We start from the raw sequence: 17,413 nt of genomic DNA on the forward strand, positions 1-17,413 counted from the left end.
AATCCGACCAGAGCCGACCCGAATCTGAATTTTTTTTAAAAAAAAACCTAACACTATCGGGTCGGGTCGGAACCCGTCAAGTTCGGGTCCCATGCCCATCCCTAGTTGAGAGGATAGTTATTTCTCAAAAAATAAATAAATAAATTCTTATATGTTTTTTAAAAAATATTTTTTTATTGATAATTTATCTTTATCCTCTAAAATTTTATAAATTTATTTCTTTTAACAAAATTTTAAATTCACTCCCGAAATAAAATCTTGTATTTATCCGTAGATAACATGCACACAATTTTATAAGAAAAGAAACAAATAATTTATAAGTTGGCCGACATTTAAATTCTATTAGCTCATCATTTCATCTAACTTAATAGCGCTTGTAGTAATCTAACAAAAAAATCATGATTTTTAGCAATTCGTTCATCCATCTTAGTTGCTTATGCAGAAATCCAACCAAAAAAACGATAGACAATTATTTGCTAATTTCAAGCAACTATATTTGTTCAAAAATCGTATTATTTGTCAATGTTGTATGAATTGCTTTAAAAAAAATTTACTACAAGGGTATGTATTTTCTCTATAATTGATTTTTCGAAAAATGTTTCCTCATTTTTCACTGTCTGGTTAGTGGGAAACAGATGGTCAATGTAATTCATTTTCCTAGTTAACTGAATTTCTTTTGCGTTTTCTAGAAAATGACTTACAATATGATTTTTCGAAAGTCATTTTTCAAACTTTTCAATTCAAAGCATAAACACTCAAAATATTATTATTTTATATATTTAATATTAATATATTATTTTAGTGTCATTTTAATAAAAATATTAATTATTATATATATTTATTGATAATTTTAATAATATAATATAATATAATATTATTATAATTATATTATCATAAAATATAATTTTTATAATTTTATTTCAATAATATATAATAAATTATTAATAAAATTAGTACTATATATTAATTTCATGAAAATAATATTATTGAATTGTTGAATATTTAATATATACTCCTTAAAATATAATATAATATTCTTATTAGAATATTATAATTTCTAATATTTTAAAAATATTATAAATATTATAATTAATAATATATTATTCTTATTTTAATAAATAATTAATATAATTTATAATAGTTTTATTTTAATAAAATATAATAATCTTAAAATCTTTATTTATAAAATTATAAATATATTATTTTAATCATAATATTGACATAAAATAATATTAAATAAATAATTATAATATTCAAAAAATTATTATTATTATTTTTTAATAAACAATATTATTTATTGTATTTAACGTTTATAATAAAGAATTTTTAAAAAAGTTTATCAATAAGTGGGAAATGAATTACACAACATCATCCAAATATCATAAAATGATTTCCATAAAATGTTTTATTGGAAATGTAATTTATTTTACGGAATTCATTTTCCGGAATCTGTTTTCCGTGAAATAAACAGACCCTAGTTCATTTTATGAGCGAGCAGTTGCGTTTATAAAGTGCATATACGTTGTCAATGACTAAGAAAAATTATGAGCAAATATTACTTTATATTTGAACACTACATATATATATATATATTTGTATACGAATTTAATGTAAAATGATTTAAAGTGTTTTAATATATGCTATCTTATATTCAGTTCATGATAATAAAAATTAATAAGATTAAAATCGAAATACTTGCACTTATTTTAGGTAAGAAAAGGAAAATCTATTATCGAAAAGAAAAAATTAAGAAAAATAGCAAAAGAAATCAATAACCTAAATTAAACATTACTTAAGTCGAAATAATTATAGAACATCGAATAATTAATGTCCGAATTTAAGCATAAAGAATAAAGATAAGCAATTGCATCATACACCTTTGCTGCAACCTAATGGTATTTTTTATTTATTTTACATATTTATATTCGTCGAAGAAGTGATTATAACTGTACCCTTTCATTACGAAATTATTCCCCAATGCTAATCGCATATTCGACAAAATAAGGGGAGATAATGTATTTTAGAAATTAAATTATTCTATTTAGCTTGAATTATTATTGAATAAAGTCTTAAATTAAAAAAATACTTTATTATATTATTTTTATTTTAGTTCTTAAATTGTTTCCCCCTCAAACTAGGTACTTAAACTATTATATGTATCCATTTTAAGTAGCTTAATCACTTTTTAAATCCTTATTACTTCCTTTTTGCTTTAAGCCCTTAAAATAATTTTTTTAGTTAAAATTAGTATCTAATTTTATATGACATGTTAAGATCTTATTGGTCGAAAAATAATTTTCTAACTAAAATATTATGACTTAATTAAATATAATAGTTTAAGCACCAGGTTTGACCAAAAAGTAGTTTAAGTCTTAAAGTAAAAAAGGTGCATAGTTTAATTACTTATTTTTATTTTAAGCCTTAATATATATAAAATTATCTTTATTTAATTTAAATTATCTAATAAATATGTAAGTATTTTATAATTTACCAACCCATATATATGTTATATTTTTTATACAATTAGGGTTGGACTGTGGATGTAAAATTTAATATTAAGGGTGTAACTTCTAAAGTTGTAAGGTGAAAAGAAGTTATAAAATTTTAGGGATTAAAAATATATTATCAATGAAAATATAAAAAAATATTTAAAATATAAGATAATTATTTTGAGAGATGACTATCCGGCTCGTTTCTTTCTTGATCCATTTCTGGATACAATTAATTTTGTATATTTTTTTATTAAGCTAAGGTGATTAGAAAGTGATATATGTTATGAGTTTTTAATCATTTGATAATGCTCAATCATCCTTGCAGACGTTGATACTCCAACTTGATAAATCTAAGAATAATAACGATTCTTTTAACCGTCGAAGTATTTAGTTCTTGCAATTAATTTTGTATAGTAAAATCTTTATATAGATCGATCATTCACATTATTACTCAATGATAATAAGTAATAACACAGCAATAATTAGTACAGTGTAATATTGTAATAATTATTACACAATCCCAACCAAAACATCAACCTTCCTTCTTTTTTGCCAACCATTTGCCATCATTCCTTTAGGTAAAATGAAGTTCTTAAAAGAAACCGATGAACTAGAAAAAAATAAATAAATAAAAAACTAAATGATCAAAATTATAATAAGATGAAGACTGTGATATGATCCAATGAAAAAAAAAATCTCATTTAACCGATTAAACCAAACTATTTAATTTTGAAAATAAAATAAATACTTTACCATGATCAATGAAAAGGTAATGCAAGCTCTAAAAGAATATATATAGAGATGTAATACAAAGAAGTAAATTTCACCATAGTTAAATATTGATATTTTTTATGTGTCTAAATTTATATTTATTGAGTGATTAAAAATAAGGTCCATAATTAACAATTAGTTAATCTATTGGAATGAGACACTAATTTTTTAAACAATATTCAATATAATCGATCCATGGATTATATATCAATTTATCCTATTCAAGATTACATTATTCGAGTCAAAATTATTTTTAAAGTAGTGATATTTACTATAATACAAATCTTATTTTTTCATTTATTTATTTTAACTAATTATTACTAACTTCTTTTATTATATATATATATGAATATGTATATAAAAAGGGCAAAAAGCCAATAAGAAAGAGTAAAATGGACAAATTTGGCATCATATTGTAGTGGGTATTGGCTAATATTGCATGTGGGTGGGAATGGGAGGTTCATGCATGAGAGAAAGGAACTTAAGCATCATTGTTCTATTTAAAAATATTTTTTAGGGTGAGTACATATATATTAATGCTATAAAATTTTTATATCAGGTGAACACAAATAAAATTTTAAGATGGATATAATTAATAAGTAATCAAAGAAAACTCAGATTTTAAGTTGAGCACGTACCCACACCGGAAACAATGTACATCCGCCACTGTAGAGCATATACCCCAAATTCTAATCCTTTGTACTAACATCATTGCCCATTGCTTTCTTGCTAAGAACCCTCTTTTTTTTCCTATATCAAACTGATCTTGAAACCTTACCAGTTCTCAAAAAATAAAATAGATAAATAAACAAATAATGTGGTGTCCACCATGTTTCTCTCTTTTGTTCTTTGGTGTTGTTTTGTCATTTTCAGACACCTTCAAGAGTTGTCATGCAACTTAAATCGATGAAAGAAAAGATAAGCAATCTTTGTTTGAAAGTGTTTGGAAAATTGCAAGTAACCATCCATCATCTTTCACATACATGCATACATGTGTATATATCTGTATAATGAAAGAAACAATTACAGAAAATACCGGTAAAGCATGCATGTCCATTTAATTCTTCTATCCATGTCAATTTAAATAGTTCATTGAGATTTTGTTTTTGTTTTTGTATCTTGCTGATCTGTTTTTCTACTCGGTACATATGTGTGTGTCTTGTACAAGAAATGTCAGGTATATATGTCCTCTTTATTACAATCAAATTTGGGTGTTTCTTGTACAACCCATTGATCTCACTGTTGGGACTCTCATCATCAACGAATTCTATGATGATCAAGTCAATTCACTTTACTAACCTACATATAACCATTATAACCCTAAACCTGACACATCCCCTTAGGATCAATATATAAACCTTCATGTGTGGTTGAAAAATATCTAAATTATCTCCTTCAGCAACACACTATTCATCGTTATTGACTCGCTATTTTTTAAAAGAAAATCATCGGATGCGGTCTTTCACCCAAATCAGAATAAGTGAATAGTTGTCGCAATCCGAATTTTACCATCAACAAATAATAGTAATAATAATAAAGGTTTGATCTTTAAATTTAATTCTATGTATACAAAGATTTTTAAGGTTGAAGCAAAGATGTAACATTGTTTTCAGTAATTATGGATGCATAGTGGGGGGCATTTCACTTCACGATTCCAATCCTCTTGATAAGAGGGGGAGAAAAAGGAAAGGCTCCAAAAGAAAAAAAATTATTGAAAGTTTGACATTGGATAATCTATAACTAGAAGAGAGACAGAACAGTGTTGGAACACAATCCTCATCATGACAAGCAATGCAATCGCTATTATTCTTCTCTTGTTCCTCAACTTCCTTCCTCCCATTTCTTGCTTGAACCAAGAAGGCCTCTCTTTGCTTTCATGGCTTTCAACCTTCAATTCCTCTTCTTCTGCTGCTTCTGCTTTCTTCTCTTCATGGAATCCATCCCACCAGAATCCATGCAAATGGGATTTCATCAGATGTAATCATGGAGGGTTCGTTAGTGAAATCAGTATATCGAACATCGATCTTCAGACAAGTTTTCCCTCCCAGGTTGTCTCTTTCCAGCATCTTACTGCTCTTGTTCTTTCACGTGGGAACTTGACAGGGGAAATTCCACCTTCAATAGGGAACTTGTCGTCGTTGATCACCTTGAACCTTAGTTTCAATGCTTTCTCGGGAAATATTCCAGCTGAGATCGGGAAGTTGTCTCGTTTACGGTCGTTGTCGTTGAACACGAACATCTTTCACGGTGGAATACCGAGGGAGATCGCGAACTGCTCGAATCTTCGGTTGCTCGAACTGTTTGATAATCATCTTACGGGAAAGCTTCCTGCAGAGCTTGGACAGTTAGTTTCACTGGAGATTTTCAGGGCAGGGGGGAACAAAGGTATTGAAGGAGAAATACCAATGCATATATCGAATTGCAGACAACTAGCCTTTCTCGGACTCGCCGATACCGGTATTTCGGGGCAGATTCCGAGAAGTTTGGGGGAGTTAAAGAATCTCAAGACTCTTTTGATCTATACAAGCAAGCTTAATGGTCATATTCCACCAGAACTTGGTAATTCTTCAGCTTTGGAGGAGTTGTTTCTTTATGGAAACCAACTTTCTGGTGAGATTCCTGAAGAACTTGGTTCATTGAAGAATCTCAAAACAGTGTTACTATGGCAGAACCAGCTGAGTGGGAGAATTCCAGACTCATTAGGGAACTGTTCTGGTCTGGTTATTATTGATCTCTCATTGAACTATCTAACTGGGGAGGTTCCTTCATCTCTTTCCAATTTGGCTTCATTGGAGGAGCTTCTTTTGTCAGGGAACAACCTTTCTGGTAACATACCTTCCTTCATAGGCAAATTTTCAAGCCTAAAGCAATTGGAGATAGATAACAACAAATTCTCCGGTGAGATTCCGGCAGCCATTGGACAACTAAAGGAGCTTACTCAGTTCTTTGCATGGCAGAATCGGCTTCACGGAAGCATACCGATCGAGCTAGCCAACTGTGAGAAACTTCAACATTTGGACTTATCACACAATTCACTTACTGGTCCAGTCCCAAGTTCTCTGTTCAATTTGAAGAACTTGACGCAGCTGTTGTTGTTATCAAACAGACTTTCTGGTGAAATTCCACAGACTCTGGGGAATTGCACTAGCTTGACCCGTTTAAGGATGGGATCAAACAACTTTAGTGGTCGCATTCCATCAGGGATTGGCCTTCTGCATGGTCTGAGCTTTCTCGAATTATCGGAAAACGGGCTTACCGGAGAAATTCCTCCCGATATTGGCGACTGCACTCGTTTAGAAATGGTGGATTTGCGAGCTAATAAGCTCCAAGGTACAATTCCGGAATCTTTTGACTTCCTTGCTGATCTAAACATCTTGGACCTTTCGATGAACAACATAGCAGGCACCATTCCTCAGAGTTTAGGCAAGCTGACATCGTTAAACAAAATGGTAATCAGTGGAAACTCGATAACAGGTGTGATTCCTAAGTCACTAGGGAACTGTAAGGATTTGCAGTTGTTGGATATAAGCAGAAATAAGATTACTGGTTCAATCCCGGAAGAGATCGGTCGTCTGCAGGGACTCGATATACTCTTGAATTTTAGTTGGAATGTTTTAACAGGGCCTATTCCGGAAAGCTTTTCATATCTATCAAAACTGGCCAACTTAGACCTCTCTCACAACAAGCTAACTGGCAGCCTCATGGTCCTTGGTGGTCTTGACAATCTTGTTTCTTTGGATGTCTCATTCAATAACTTTTCAGGTATCCTTCCGGACACTAAGTTATTCGATAATCTCCCCAACGCTGCTTTTTCCGGCAATCGTGATCTCTGTGTTAACCGAACCGAGTGCTCAAGTGGAAATCTCCATGCCAAAAGATCAACCAGAAATCTTATCCTCCGCACCCTTTTCAGTGTAACCATAACCATTGTAGTAGTCACTGTTGCTGTATTTTTATTCATCAGAGTTCATGGAGCCAAACATGAGGATGATTTCTTGGACTGGCATTTCATCCCCTTCCAAAAGCTTAACTTCTCCGTGAATGAAGTATTACCGAGTCTTTCTGATTCAAACATCATTGGAAAGGGTTGTTCCGGTGTGGTTTATCGTGTTGAGACGCCGACAAAGCAGGTTGTCGCTGTGAAGAAACTATGGCCAATAAAAAATGGTGAGTATCCAGAGAGGGATTTGTTCACTGCAGAAGTTCAGACACTTGGATCCATAAGGCATAAGAATATAGTGAGGCTATTGGGATGCTGTGACAATGGGAAAACCAGATTACTCTTGTTCGATTACATTAGTAACGGTAGCCTGGCCGGATTGCTGCACGAGAACAACTTGTTCTTGGACTGGGATGCAAGATATAAGATCTTACTTGGAGCTGCTCAAGGTTTATCTTATCTTCACCATGATTGTATCCCACCAATAGTTCATCGCGATATCAAATCCAACAACATCTTAGTTGGACCACAGTTTGAGGCTTTCCTGGCAGACTTTGGCCTGGCAAAGCTTGTCGATGTTTCGGAGACTCCGAGAGCATCCAACATTGTTGCAGGTTCTTACGGATATATTGCTCCAGGTGAGTTAATATGGTGAATTTTCTTTCTGGCATTGCCTTTACCTTCTGAAGATGTTTAGGGACTAGTTCCCTGTTCAATCCTGTATATATGTTACTCGGACTCGGTTTCGGTGTCGGGATATGTTCCATTGTGACATGAATATGATGATTTGCAGAGTATGGATACAGCATGAGGATCACAGAGAAGAGTGATGTGTACAGCTTTGGTGTAGTTCTCCTGGAAGTTTTAACAGGCATGGAACCAACAGACAACAGTATTCCAGATGGTGTCCACATTATCACTTGGATCAACACTGAACTTCGAGAAAAGAGGAAAGATTTCACAAAAATTATAGACCAGATGCTGCTCATAAGATCAGGCACACAAATCCAAGAAATGCTTCAAGTGCTCGGCGTCGCTCTCCTATGCGTCAATCCATGTCCCGACGAACGTCCCACGATGAAAGACGTAACAGCAATGTTGAAAGAGATCAGGCACGAGAACGACGATTCCGAGAAACCAAATCTTCTCTGTAAAGGCATAGCAAACAACCCCAAAGCTGCAGTTCATTGTTCTAGTTTCTCGAGATCATCCGAATCTCTCATCAGTTCAACTTCTTAGTCAATGTGCTTCAGTTTCATCTGTATTTGTTTTTAACAGTCATTTGTATAGGCCTCAAATTGCTGCTTGATTAATCCGAAAAACACTCAGTATTGTTATATTTATTTCTGTGATGCGAGGCTGTTTCCGAGCTTCACGAACTCATATCGAATCCTTTGTTTTCGATCAAGTGGGGCGGCTGTCCTGTAGAACAGAAGAGGAATAATGGAACTTTAGAATCGGACCTACTAACTGTTTCCTTCGTCTTTTTTCCCCAAAGTAGGAACATTTACAACTGCTAAGATATGCAGGTGACCCTGCAGAATAAAGGAAGATATCCAAATGCCGTCAAGCTGGTAGCCTATACATTCCATGTGATCTTTTAAAGTCATATTACTCAATTACTGTATAATTTACAAGACCAAAATTGTCATCAAGGGTCACTTCAACCATCCAATAAAGCAAGCTTTCTCAATGGCATAGATCACGGAAAGCAAAACAATAATTTAAAAGTGGCACAGTACTAGCAAAATCAATCAATTCATCAGCTGCAGTTTTCAAGTAGGGGACCAATAGGGAAAAGGGTAGCTTTCGAACCCCATTCCGGTGGACATCAAACGAGCGGAGCCGACGAAAAAGACAAGGGCTTTGACATAAACCATGGTTGGCACGAACAAGGTTGAACATGAGAATTATGGGGGGATACAAAAGGACCACCATCTCCCATAAGCTTCCCCAACATCTGTTTTCAGTAAAGATATAATAAGATCCTAAAGCTTCCATGTTCTTAAAATGGTGCATTGTTCCTAGTCATGTGAGATGAAAAAAAGCTAGCTTTGGCCCACTTATAACTTGAGCAAACCATATCAATCTCTAGTGGCTAGCTATTGAAGCATTAGCTATACACTTCTTATCTATTCATATAAAACTAAAACAAATCACAAATTAGACAGATTTGCTCTGTTTTCCAGAGATTCAGCAGTTTCCAGCTCAAACCAGAAGGAAAAAAACATGATGTAAACAAGCAAGCAAATCATGGAAACTGACCTATGAATCAGAAGGATTCGACTTAATTATAAAAGGGATAAGTTCCATTTTTTGATTCCAGATTTCATCTAAGACTGTGTGATAGCCTGATAAGGCCCCGTCATCAATCATTCAACAAACACAAGACACTTAAGATGTACTATAATAAACAAGGCATAATCAATATGAAACATGTCCAATGTTAAAGATTAACAGGGGAAATATATATGGTAGCCAGAACACACTTCAATATGCAACATTACTATATGTGAAAACTAGACCAACAACCAAATTAGTCATTCCAAATGCAAATGATGAGCAGTAGCTTCAAGAACATTAAGAACTGTAGGTTTGGGCTTTGCCAATGAAAACCAAGTGGAGTTTTATAAAACATACGGATCACCTTTTGGGCTTCAAATGGGTGAAACCCATCTTCACCATCTCTGACATTTTTAATCTTAATAAGCAAACTCTGAAATTCTGGATCTGAATCTCCTCCACTCTGCCTGGTTTTTGTAAGTTTACTCTTTCTGCCTCTGTTTTGGTAGTAAAAGTTCTTCTTTAAAGATTCATTTCCAGTTTCCGAAGGTGCAACTTTGATGATCAAGATCTTTCCTTTAACTTTAATGATTAAGATCTTTCCTTTTACGTAGTTTTTGCTTTGGTTTTGTCGAATCGAATCAGAATTCATGATCTTTACTCGATAATTTGTTGAATTGCCTCTCTGGGCATGCTTTATCTGCATAAATATTGAAGCTGTTCAGCTGTATTTGTGATATCATGAATAATTATCCATTTGGATCAAATAGTCCAAAGTCCTTCGATGCATATCCAAGGGGAGACTTTGATATTGAATCAGGTACTATCAAAAGAACCAAAAGGTCTAGAAATTCATCGTTTTTCCCTGTTAGAATGACCAAATCATTTGCTAACAGGCTTCATTACTTTTACAAGTTACATCCATGCCTTGTTTTCTTTGTTTCCTTGGCATTTGGGGTCACTATCCTCATAGTTTTATCTCTATATGAGCACCACTATAGAATGATGAGAAATTATGGGAAACCTGATGAGGATTTCGGTAATTATTATCCGTATGCCAAGCTTAAGAATCTTGTAATGGTTGCTGGACATTCGGTTTATACAAGTAGTACTTGTGGAAGAGTTGATAAGGATGATTCTTGGTTTTTGGAGTCGTACCAGAAGAATCCAGGACAGGCTGCTACTTTTTTGAGTCATGTAAAGGAAGGAATCGAAAGCACTGCACGAGATAATTCGGCTTTGCTTCTGTTTAGCGGCGGAGAGACTAGGAAGGATGCAGGTCCTTTGAGTGAGGCGCAGAGTTATTGGACAGTTGCTGAATCGAAAGGATGGTTCGGTATGTTCACTTATTAGGTCCTCTCCATTTCTCTGATTATGTGATGTAGTTGCTTGCCTTGGTTCTACTTGAATGTTCCCTTTGGTTTGAAGTATGAAACATAAACTCGACAAGTTAAGATTATCGAGATTATTGATTTCTTGAGATTATGTATGCAATGTTTGTGCTTCGTTCCCATTAGTTCCTTTAAGTACATGATCTTTTAACTCCATTTTAGCTCACTAGTAAGAGTTCCACTCTCTGGTCTAGTTCTGAGTTTTTTTCTTTCCCGTCTTTATTCTATGAAATTGTTTCTACAACAGTATGGTTTTGACTCATCGAGTGTCGTTCTTTATTCGACTGTTTTCAGGGAAAGAAGAGAGTGTGAAGTGGAGGGCATTAACAGAGGAGCATGCAAGAGATAGCTTTGAAAATCTTCTCTTTAGTGTTTGTCGGTTTCGAGAGCTTACCGGGACATACCCTCAAATATAAGTGTAAGCATATCCTACTTGATCCATTCTGAATTCCGGTATTCTTACTGCTACTCCACCCTCTATCAGTGCGATTTGATGAGGTGATCGAGTCGAGTTGTTCATAATATGTTCTTGTTGCTTTGTTAGTTTTTTGTTCATAACAAAATGCTGTTTGTTCCTCGCATTGTAAATTGAGAACTCATCATTATCCAATTGCATTTTGGATCAGGTTGTAAGCTATGACTTCAAGGAAGAGAGATTTGCAAACTTGCACCGCTCCGCTATCGGCTTTCCGGAGTCACGATTCTTTTACACTGGCACACCGGCTTCATCAACTTCGAAAGAAGCGGCTTTGAAAGGCGAGGCATTGGTGAGGGCTCAATTTCAACAAGATCCATATGGATGTATAGGATCGCTTAAGAAGAAGAAAGTAGGCCGTGATCCTTTCCACCGGTCGATCCCATATCCGAATGGATGCCCGGAGATTGAAGGTCTGTTCAGATACTGTGGGACTGCTCCATATCAAGGTTCACTCCCATGGACATAGCAAAATTAACCATAGCAAAAGACACTTGACCACGTGATATAAGTACTTGTTAAATGCAATTTCAATAACCAAATCAATGGAGTTATATATATACATACATACATACATACATATATATATATATATATATATTTCGATGTGTTATTTTCGTTTCTTTTTATATATTATGTCTTTTTTGTAAGGAACATTTTGAGATTTTGGAAAAGTTATGGATTCATTTAAAAACAACATAAAAAGAAGCTATTGTTCCAACTCAATGGAACTTGCTTATTTAAGCAACATACATAAAAATAAAAACAAGCAATCTGCAGATGATGTTTCAAACGAAGGGACAGAGAGGAAACCCCAAAGGGTGTTTATTTCATGTAAAAGTTGAAGAATTCTGGGAAAAATTCTAGCCTGTCTTCCTCAAGATTGGACACTTTGAAGCTGCTTCCATGGCGGAGGTATCATCAATGGCGGCACCTTTCAAGAGTTCTGCAAGCAGTTTTCCCCTAAATATTTAAAATATAAATTTAAATTGAATCAAGTAATTCTAATAACTTAAATATAACTCAAATTTAAAAAAAAAACTTAAATTTAACTCAAATTAAAAAAAAAAATGTTTGTGTTAGTACGATAGTTTTGATGACTAAAATATATTCTAAATAATGTCATTAGCCTCATAGTTACATCCAAGTGACTTGGTAGACATTAAGTCTCTCATCCATTGGACTCATTCAAATCTCATTGGTTGTATTTTCTTTTTGGAGGTTTAACATCTTTTTTAATTCAATAAAAAAATTAGGAGTTATATGATAATATTTGATTGATGGTTATTAATTTAGTAAAAAACAATTATTTATAATTAATTAAATTAAATTTTTTGTTAATATGATATCACACGTGAACATGTACGTGTATTTATCATGTCATTATTTACTATGATTTAGACATATCATAGTCAATATTTTTTTCGACATGCTTTTGATGAATCAATTTTAATCGTTGGTAATCAATTGACTAATAATTTTCATCGAATGAGAATAATTTTTTTAACATAACATGAAACGTTTAAGGGAAAATATGTTCTAAAAAATTAAAAGTAAAATTAACAGCATTATCAAAACATTATACCCTTTTAAATTACCGCAAACGTTGTGAATTAGATATTAAATAAGTAGCTTCAACTCATTAAAAATATAGACCATTTACGTTGAGTGTGCACTAAATTTTGACGAAGTTGAACTCAATCAACTTACTATCTCATTTGCAGCTTTACTCTCGAGGGCAAATGATTTGGCCCCTATCGAAGTTCTTGTAAATCTAACTAAATTTGTTCTTGCTCTAGCCATGGAGATTTAAGCTTCCATCGGAGATTAAACAAGTGGGATTATTCCAAATTAGATTTCAACAGAGGCAGTAATTTCAGATATATTTGAAACATTTTCAGATTTGAAATCGATCTTGAAGCAAAAGATTGAATCTTAAATTTCATCTGAAAAATTCATTGAAAGAGGAACCATCAGAAACCAATAATTATCCCCAGAAGCTATAAAGCGTTACGGTCCGCATCATGGTTCAATCTCCTCCTTGGAGAAGATCACATCATCTGGTTCCTTTACTTTTAATTTTCCTTTCAATGCTTAGAATTGAAGATCTTCGAGGCAGACAAAAGGGTTTTGCGAAGATGAATCTAATGCCGTGAAAACAAAAACTCTTTCAAAAATCAAAAGATAGATAATTGGGGGATAATAAAAGCTCAGAGGAAAATATGGGTAGAGAGAATTATCAGCACAGATTATCAGCGTGGTGCATGACTTCCTCTAATTTTCTCATCATTGCGCAGATTCTAGAGTAGAATTTTTTTTAAAAATAATGAATTTTGAAGCTAAATTGATAGGGAAAATCAATGCGATACAAGAAAGCTGCAGGCTTGAACTAAGAAAGATGCTATGAGGTAATCAACTGGGTTCGACCATTTATAAAGGGGAAGAAGCTCTAAGAAAAACCCTAATCGCATCTCCTGTTTTCTTTATTTTATTATCATTACCGTTTTACCCTCCGTTTCCCTTCCTATTTCCTGTTTTCACTACGATTTTTCCTTTTGGGCTCTGGTCTTTGGGATGGTTGCTTTCGTACAGCCCAATTAACTCACCCAACTTGTTAACTCCATCGAGCCATGCCAGAAGAGTCCCGGCTCGATGCGTCTAAAGTTCCTCTCAAGAACTCTACCAACGTCCGAGCCAAGCTCTTTTCTTCACCACTCTTTCTTCTCAACGATTCTTCCCCCGTCAACCCACTTGGGAGGAAGCTCAAAACCCGAGAGATACAGCCACCTAGTAAGGTTATGTCTACAACAATGCGGAGAACTCAAACTCATTACGTGTTCGACGAAATGTCTCACACAAGACAGCGGGCTTTGAAAGCCGGCAAAATGATACACGCACAAGGTTTGGAACTTGGGTTTTGTTCAAAAGGGTTGTTGGGAAATGCAATTCTCGATCTTTATGGTAAATGTGGAGATGTGGATTCTGCTAAGAAAGCCTTTCATAGCCTTGAGAAGAGAGATGTATTCGGTTGGAACTCGGTTATTTCGATGTATTCAAAACGAGGCTTGGTAGAAGAAGTTGTCAAGAGCATCGGACCTTTGCTGAACAGTGGGGTGTTGCCAAATGAGTTCACGTTTGCAACTCTTTTACCCGCATGTTCCAGATTGAAAGATGTTGGGTTTGGTAGACTAATGCATTTTTTTGTTGTTAAAATGGGCCTTGAAGCGAGTTCTTTCTGTGAAGGTTCTCTTATTGATATGTATTCCAAGTTTAATCATGTAACTGACGCTAGGAAGGTGTTTGATGGGTCATTGGATCTTGATACAATTTCATGGACATCGATGGTTGCGGGTTATGCTCAGGTTGGCTTAACTGAGGAGGCGCTAAAAGTGTTTGAAACCATGCTGAAAGATGGTCATATACCTGATCAGGTGGCTTTTGTTACCATCATGAATGCATTTGTCGGCTTAGGTAGACTTGATGATGCACGTGCCTTGTTTTCCCAGATGCCTAATCCGAATGTCGTAGCCTGGAATGTGATGATTTCAGGGCATGCCAAGAGGGGTTATGAGGGTGAGGCTATTGAATTTTTCCGTAATATGAGGGCATCTGGAGTTAAGTCCACACGCTCCACATTCGGAAGCGTGTTGAGTGTAATTGCTAGTTTAGCAGCTTTAGACTTTGGCTTATTGGTTCATGGAGAGGCAATTAAACAAGGGTTGAATTCGAACGTTTATGTGGGAAGCTCTTTAATCAATATGTATGTCAAGTGTGAAAATTGATGCTGCAAAGAATGTATTTGATGAGTTGCATGAGAAAAATTCCGTCTTGTGGAATGCAATGCTAGGTGGTTATAAACAAAATGGTTGTGCTGATGAAGTCATTGAGCTGATTTCTCAGATGAAAGGGTCTGATTCTCACCCTGATGAATTCACCTATACCAGTACCTTGAGTGCATGTGCTAGCTTAGGATGTTTGGAAACAGGTCGCCAATTTCATGGGTTAATGATCAAGAACAAATTCGCATCAAATTTATTTGTGGCAAATGCATTGGTTGATATGTATGCAAAATCCGGTGCTTTAAAGGAAGCAAGGCAGCAGTTTGAGATCATCAAAGATAGAGATAATGTTTCTTGGAATGCAATTATTGTTGGATATGTGAAGATGAGAATGAGGTTGAGGTTTTTAACATGTTTCAAAGAATGATTTTAGATGGAATTGTGCCTGATGAAGTGTCCTTGGCTAGTATACTAAGTGGTTGTTCAAATTTTCAGAATCTTGAGAATGGCAAGCAAGTCCATTGTCTTGCAATCAAATCTGGTTTAGATAAGAGCCTCTATGCAGGAAGTGCCCTTATAGACTTGTATGCCAAGTCGGGGACCATCTGGGATGCACATAAAGTCCTCCATGTGATGCCTCGACAGAGTGCGGTCTCCATGAATGCTTTGATTGCTGGATATGCGCCAAAACATTTCGATAAAGCAATTATCCTATTGCAGGAGATGCAGGTTGATGGATTGAAACCATCTGAAGTAACATATACTAGCCTTTTAGATGCTTGTAATGAACCTCATAAGATGAACATAGGAAGGCAATTCCATTGTCTTATAGTGAAGAACGGCCTTTTGTGTGATGAAGAATTCCTGGGGACTTCTCTCCTTTGCATGTACATGAACTCCCTCAGAGATACAGATGCAAGAATTCTGTTTGAGGAGTTCAAAAACCGGGAAAGTGCTGTCTTATGGACTGCTTTAATTTCAGGTCATACTCAAAATGACTGCAACCATGAGGCCTTACACTTCTACCGAGAGATGCGTGGCTACAACGTATTACCCTACCAAGCTACATTCGTCAGCGTCATTAAAGCATGTGCTGCTTTGTCTTCTTTGCAAGAAGGCAGACAGATCCACACTCTAATTTATAAGACTGGTTATGTTTCAGATGAGTTGACAACCAGTGCCCTTGTAGATATGTATGCTAAATGTGGGGAAGCTAAATGTTCTGCTCAAGTGTTCGATGAAACGAATAGCAAGAACGGTATTAGTTGCTGGAACTCAATGATCGTCGGGTTCGCTAAAAATGGTTATGCAGAAGATGCATTGAGAATATTTTTTAGATGAATCAAACACATGTAATGTCTGATGACGTCACATTCCTTGGTATTCTTACTGCATGTAGTCATGCATTGAAGGTATCTGAGGGTCGTCAAATTTTCGACACAATGGTTAATTATGGGATTCAGCCAGCCGAAGATTTCATCGACAGTCTGAAGTTCAAACCCGATGCTATGATTTGGTCTGCACTACTTGGTGGCTGTAGAATACATGGAGATGAAACTAGAGGACGGCTGGTTGCAGAGAAACTGATCGAATTAGAACCGAAAAATCCATAACCCTATGTGCTACTGTCTAACATATATGCTGCGACGGGAAAGTGGGATGAAGTGAATGCTGTGAGGAAGAGAATGCGTGAAAAAGGGTTGCAGAAGTTCCCAGGTTGCAGTTGGATCGTCGTGGGACGGAAAACGAATATGTTCGTTGCAGGCGTTTTTACCCAGAAAGCACACGGGTGTTTTTACCCAGAAAGCACACAAACAATCAATAATTATTTGTCAGACACTCATTGACCAAATTTTACCGATCTAACAATCATTTGATGACATAGATGGCGTGGATCACCATTTGTACCTTCACTGGGTTTTCGTCCGAGTTGCGCCACGTAAGCAAAACGTGGATCATCAAACGGGCAAAGCATGAATCACCATCTGCGTTTTTCATTATTCACATTGAATTATTGGGTACTCCATTATTACCCGAGGCTTAAAGCTCGATGACTCACCCCTCTCCCTCCCATATAAATTCTTCCAAATGCAAACATTAAACCATACCAAAATTACTTTAACATTCTTCCTTCTATCAATCTAAGTAGATTTTATTATAGTTTTTAGAAGAAAAAATTATTTATTATTATATTATATTTATTTTTTATTTAATTATTTTACTAAAATTTTTTGTACTAATGATTTTGTTTTATTTTGTGTTAATATAAAATGGAAGGCGGG

At 34.8% G+C, this 17,413-nt stretch overlaps 1 protein-coding gene, 1 non-coding gene and 2 pseudogenes across 2 annotated transcripts; 3 read left to right on the forward strand and 1 right to left on the reverse strand.

Moving 5' to 3' along the window:
* Positions 1–4,971: 4,971 nt before the first annotated feature.
* On the forward strand, positions 4,972–8,681 carry LOC120155926 (LRR receptor-like serine/threonine-protein kinase RCH1). The gene is made up of 2 exons (XM_039167377.1): positions 4,972–7,841; positions 7,997–8,681. Exons 1-2 carry the CDS (start codon positions 5,045–5,047, stop codon positions 8,440–8,442), a joined length of 3,243 nt encoding a protein of 1,080 aa, XP_039023308.1. The 5' UTR covers positions 4,972–5,044; the 3' UTR covers positions 8,443–8,681.
* Positions 8,682–10,066: 1,385 nt separating this feature from the next.
* On the forward strand, positions 10,067–11,974 carry LOC120155778 (annotated as a pseudogene).
* Positions 11,975–13,558: 1,584 nt separating this feature from the next.
* On the reverse strand, positions 13,559–13,647 carry LOC120155942. Its single transcript, XR_005519016.1, has one exon. It is a non-coding gene; the product is annotated as a small nucleolar RNA Z221/R21b (small nucleolar RNA).
* A 299-nt stretch (positions 13,648–13,946) lies between these two features.
* On the forward strand, positions 13,947–16,978 carry LOC120155908 (annotated as a pseudogene).
* Positions 16,979–17,413: the final 435 nt, after the last annotated feature.

This window comes from Hibiscus syriacus, unplaced genomic scaffold (assembly GCF_006381635.1).
Source record: "Hibiscus syriacus cultivar Baekdansim isolate YM2019G1 unplaced genomic scaffold, ASM638163v2 tig00111208_pilon, whole genome shotgun sequence".
Lineage (NCBI taxonomy): Eukaryota > Viridiplantae > Streptophyta > Magnoliopsida > Malvales > Malvaceae > Hibiscus > Hibiscus syriacus.

Coding starts and splice junctions, on each gene's coding strand:
- LOC120155926 (XM_039167377.1), top strand. CDS start 5,045: ATGACAAGCAATGCAATCGCTATTATTCTTCTCTTGTTCCTCAACTTC. Junction 7,842..7,996: donor TTACGGATATATTGCTCCAG/GTGAGTTAATAT, acceptor GATGATTTGCAG/AGTATGGATACAGCATGAGG.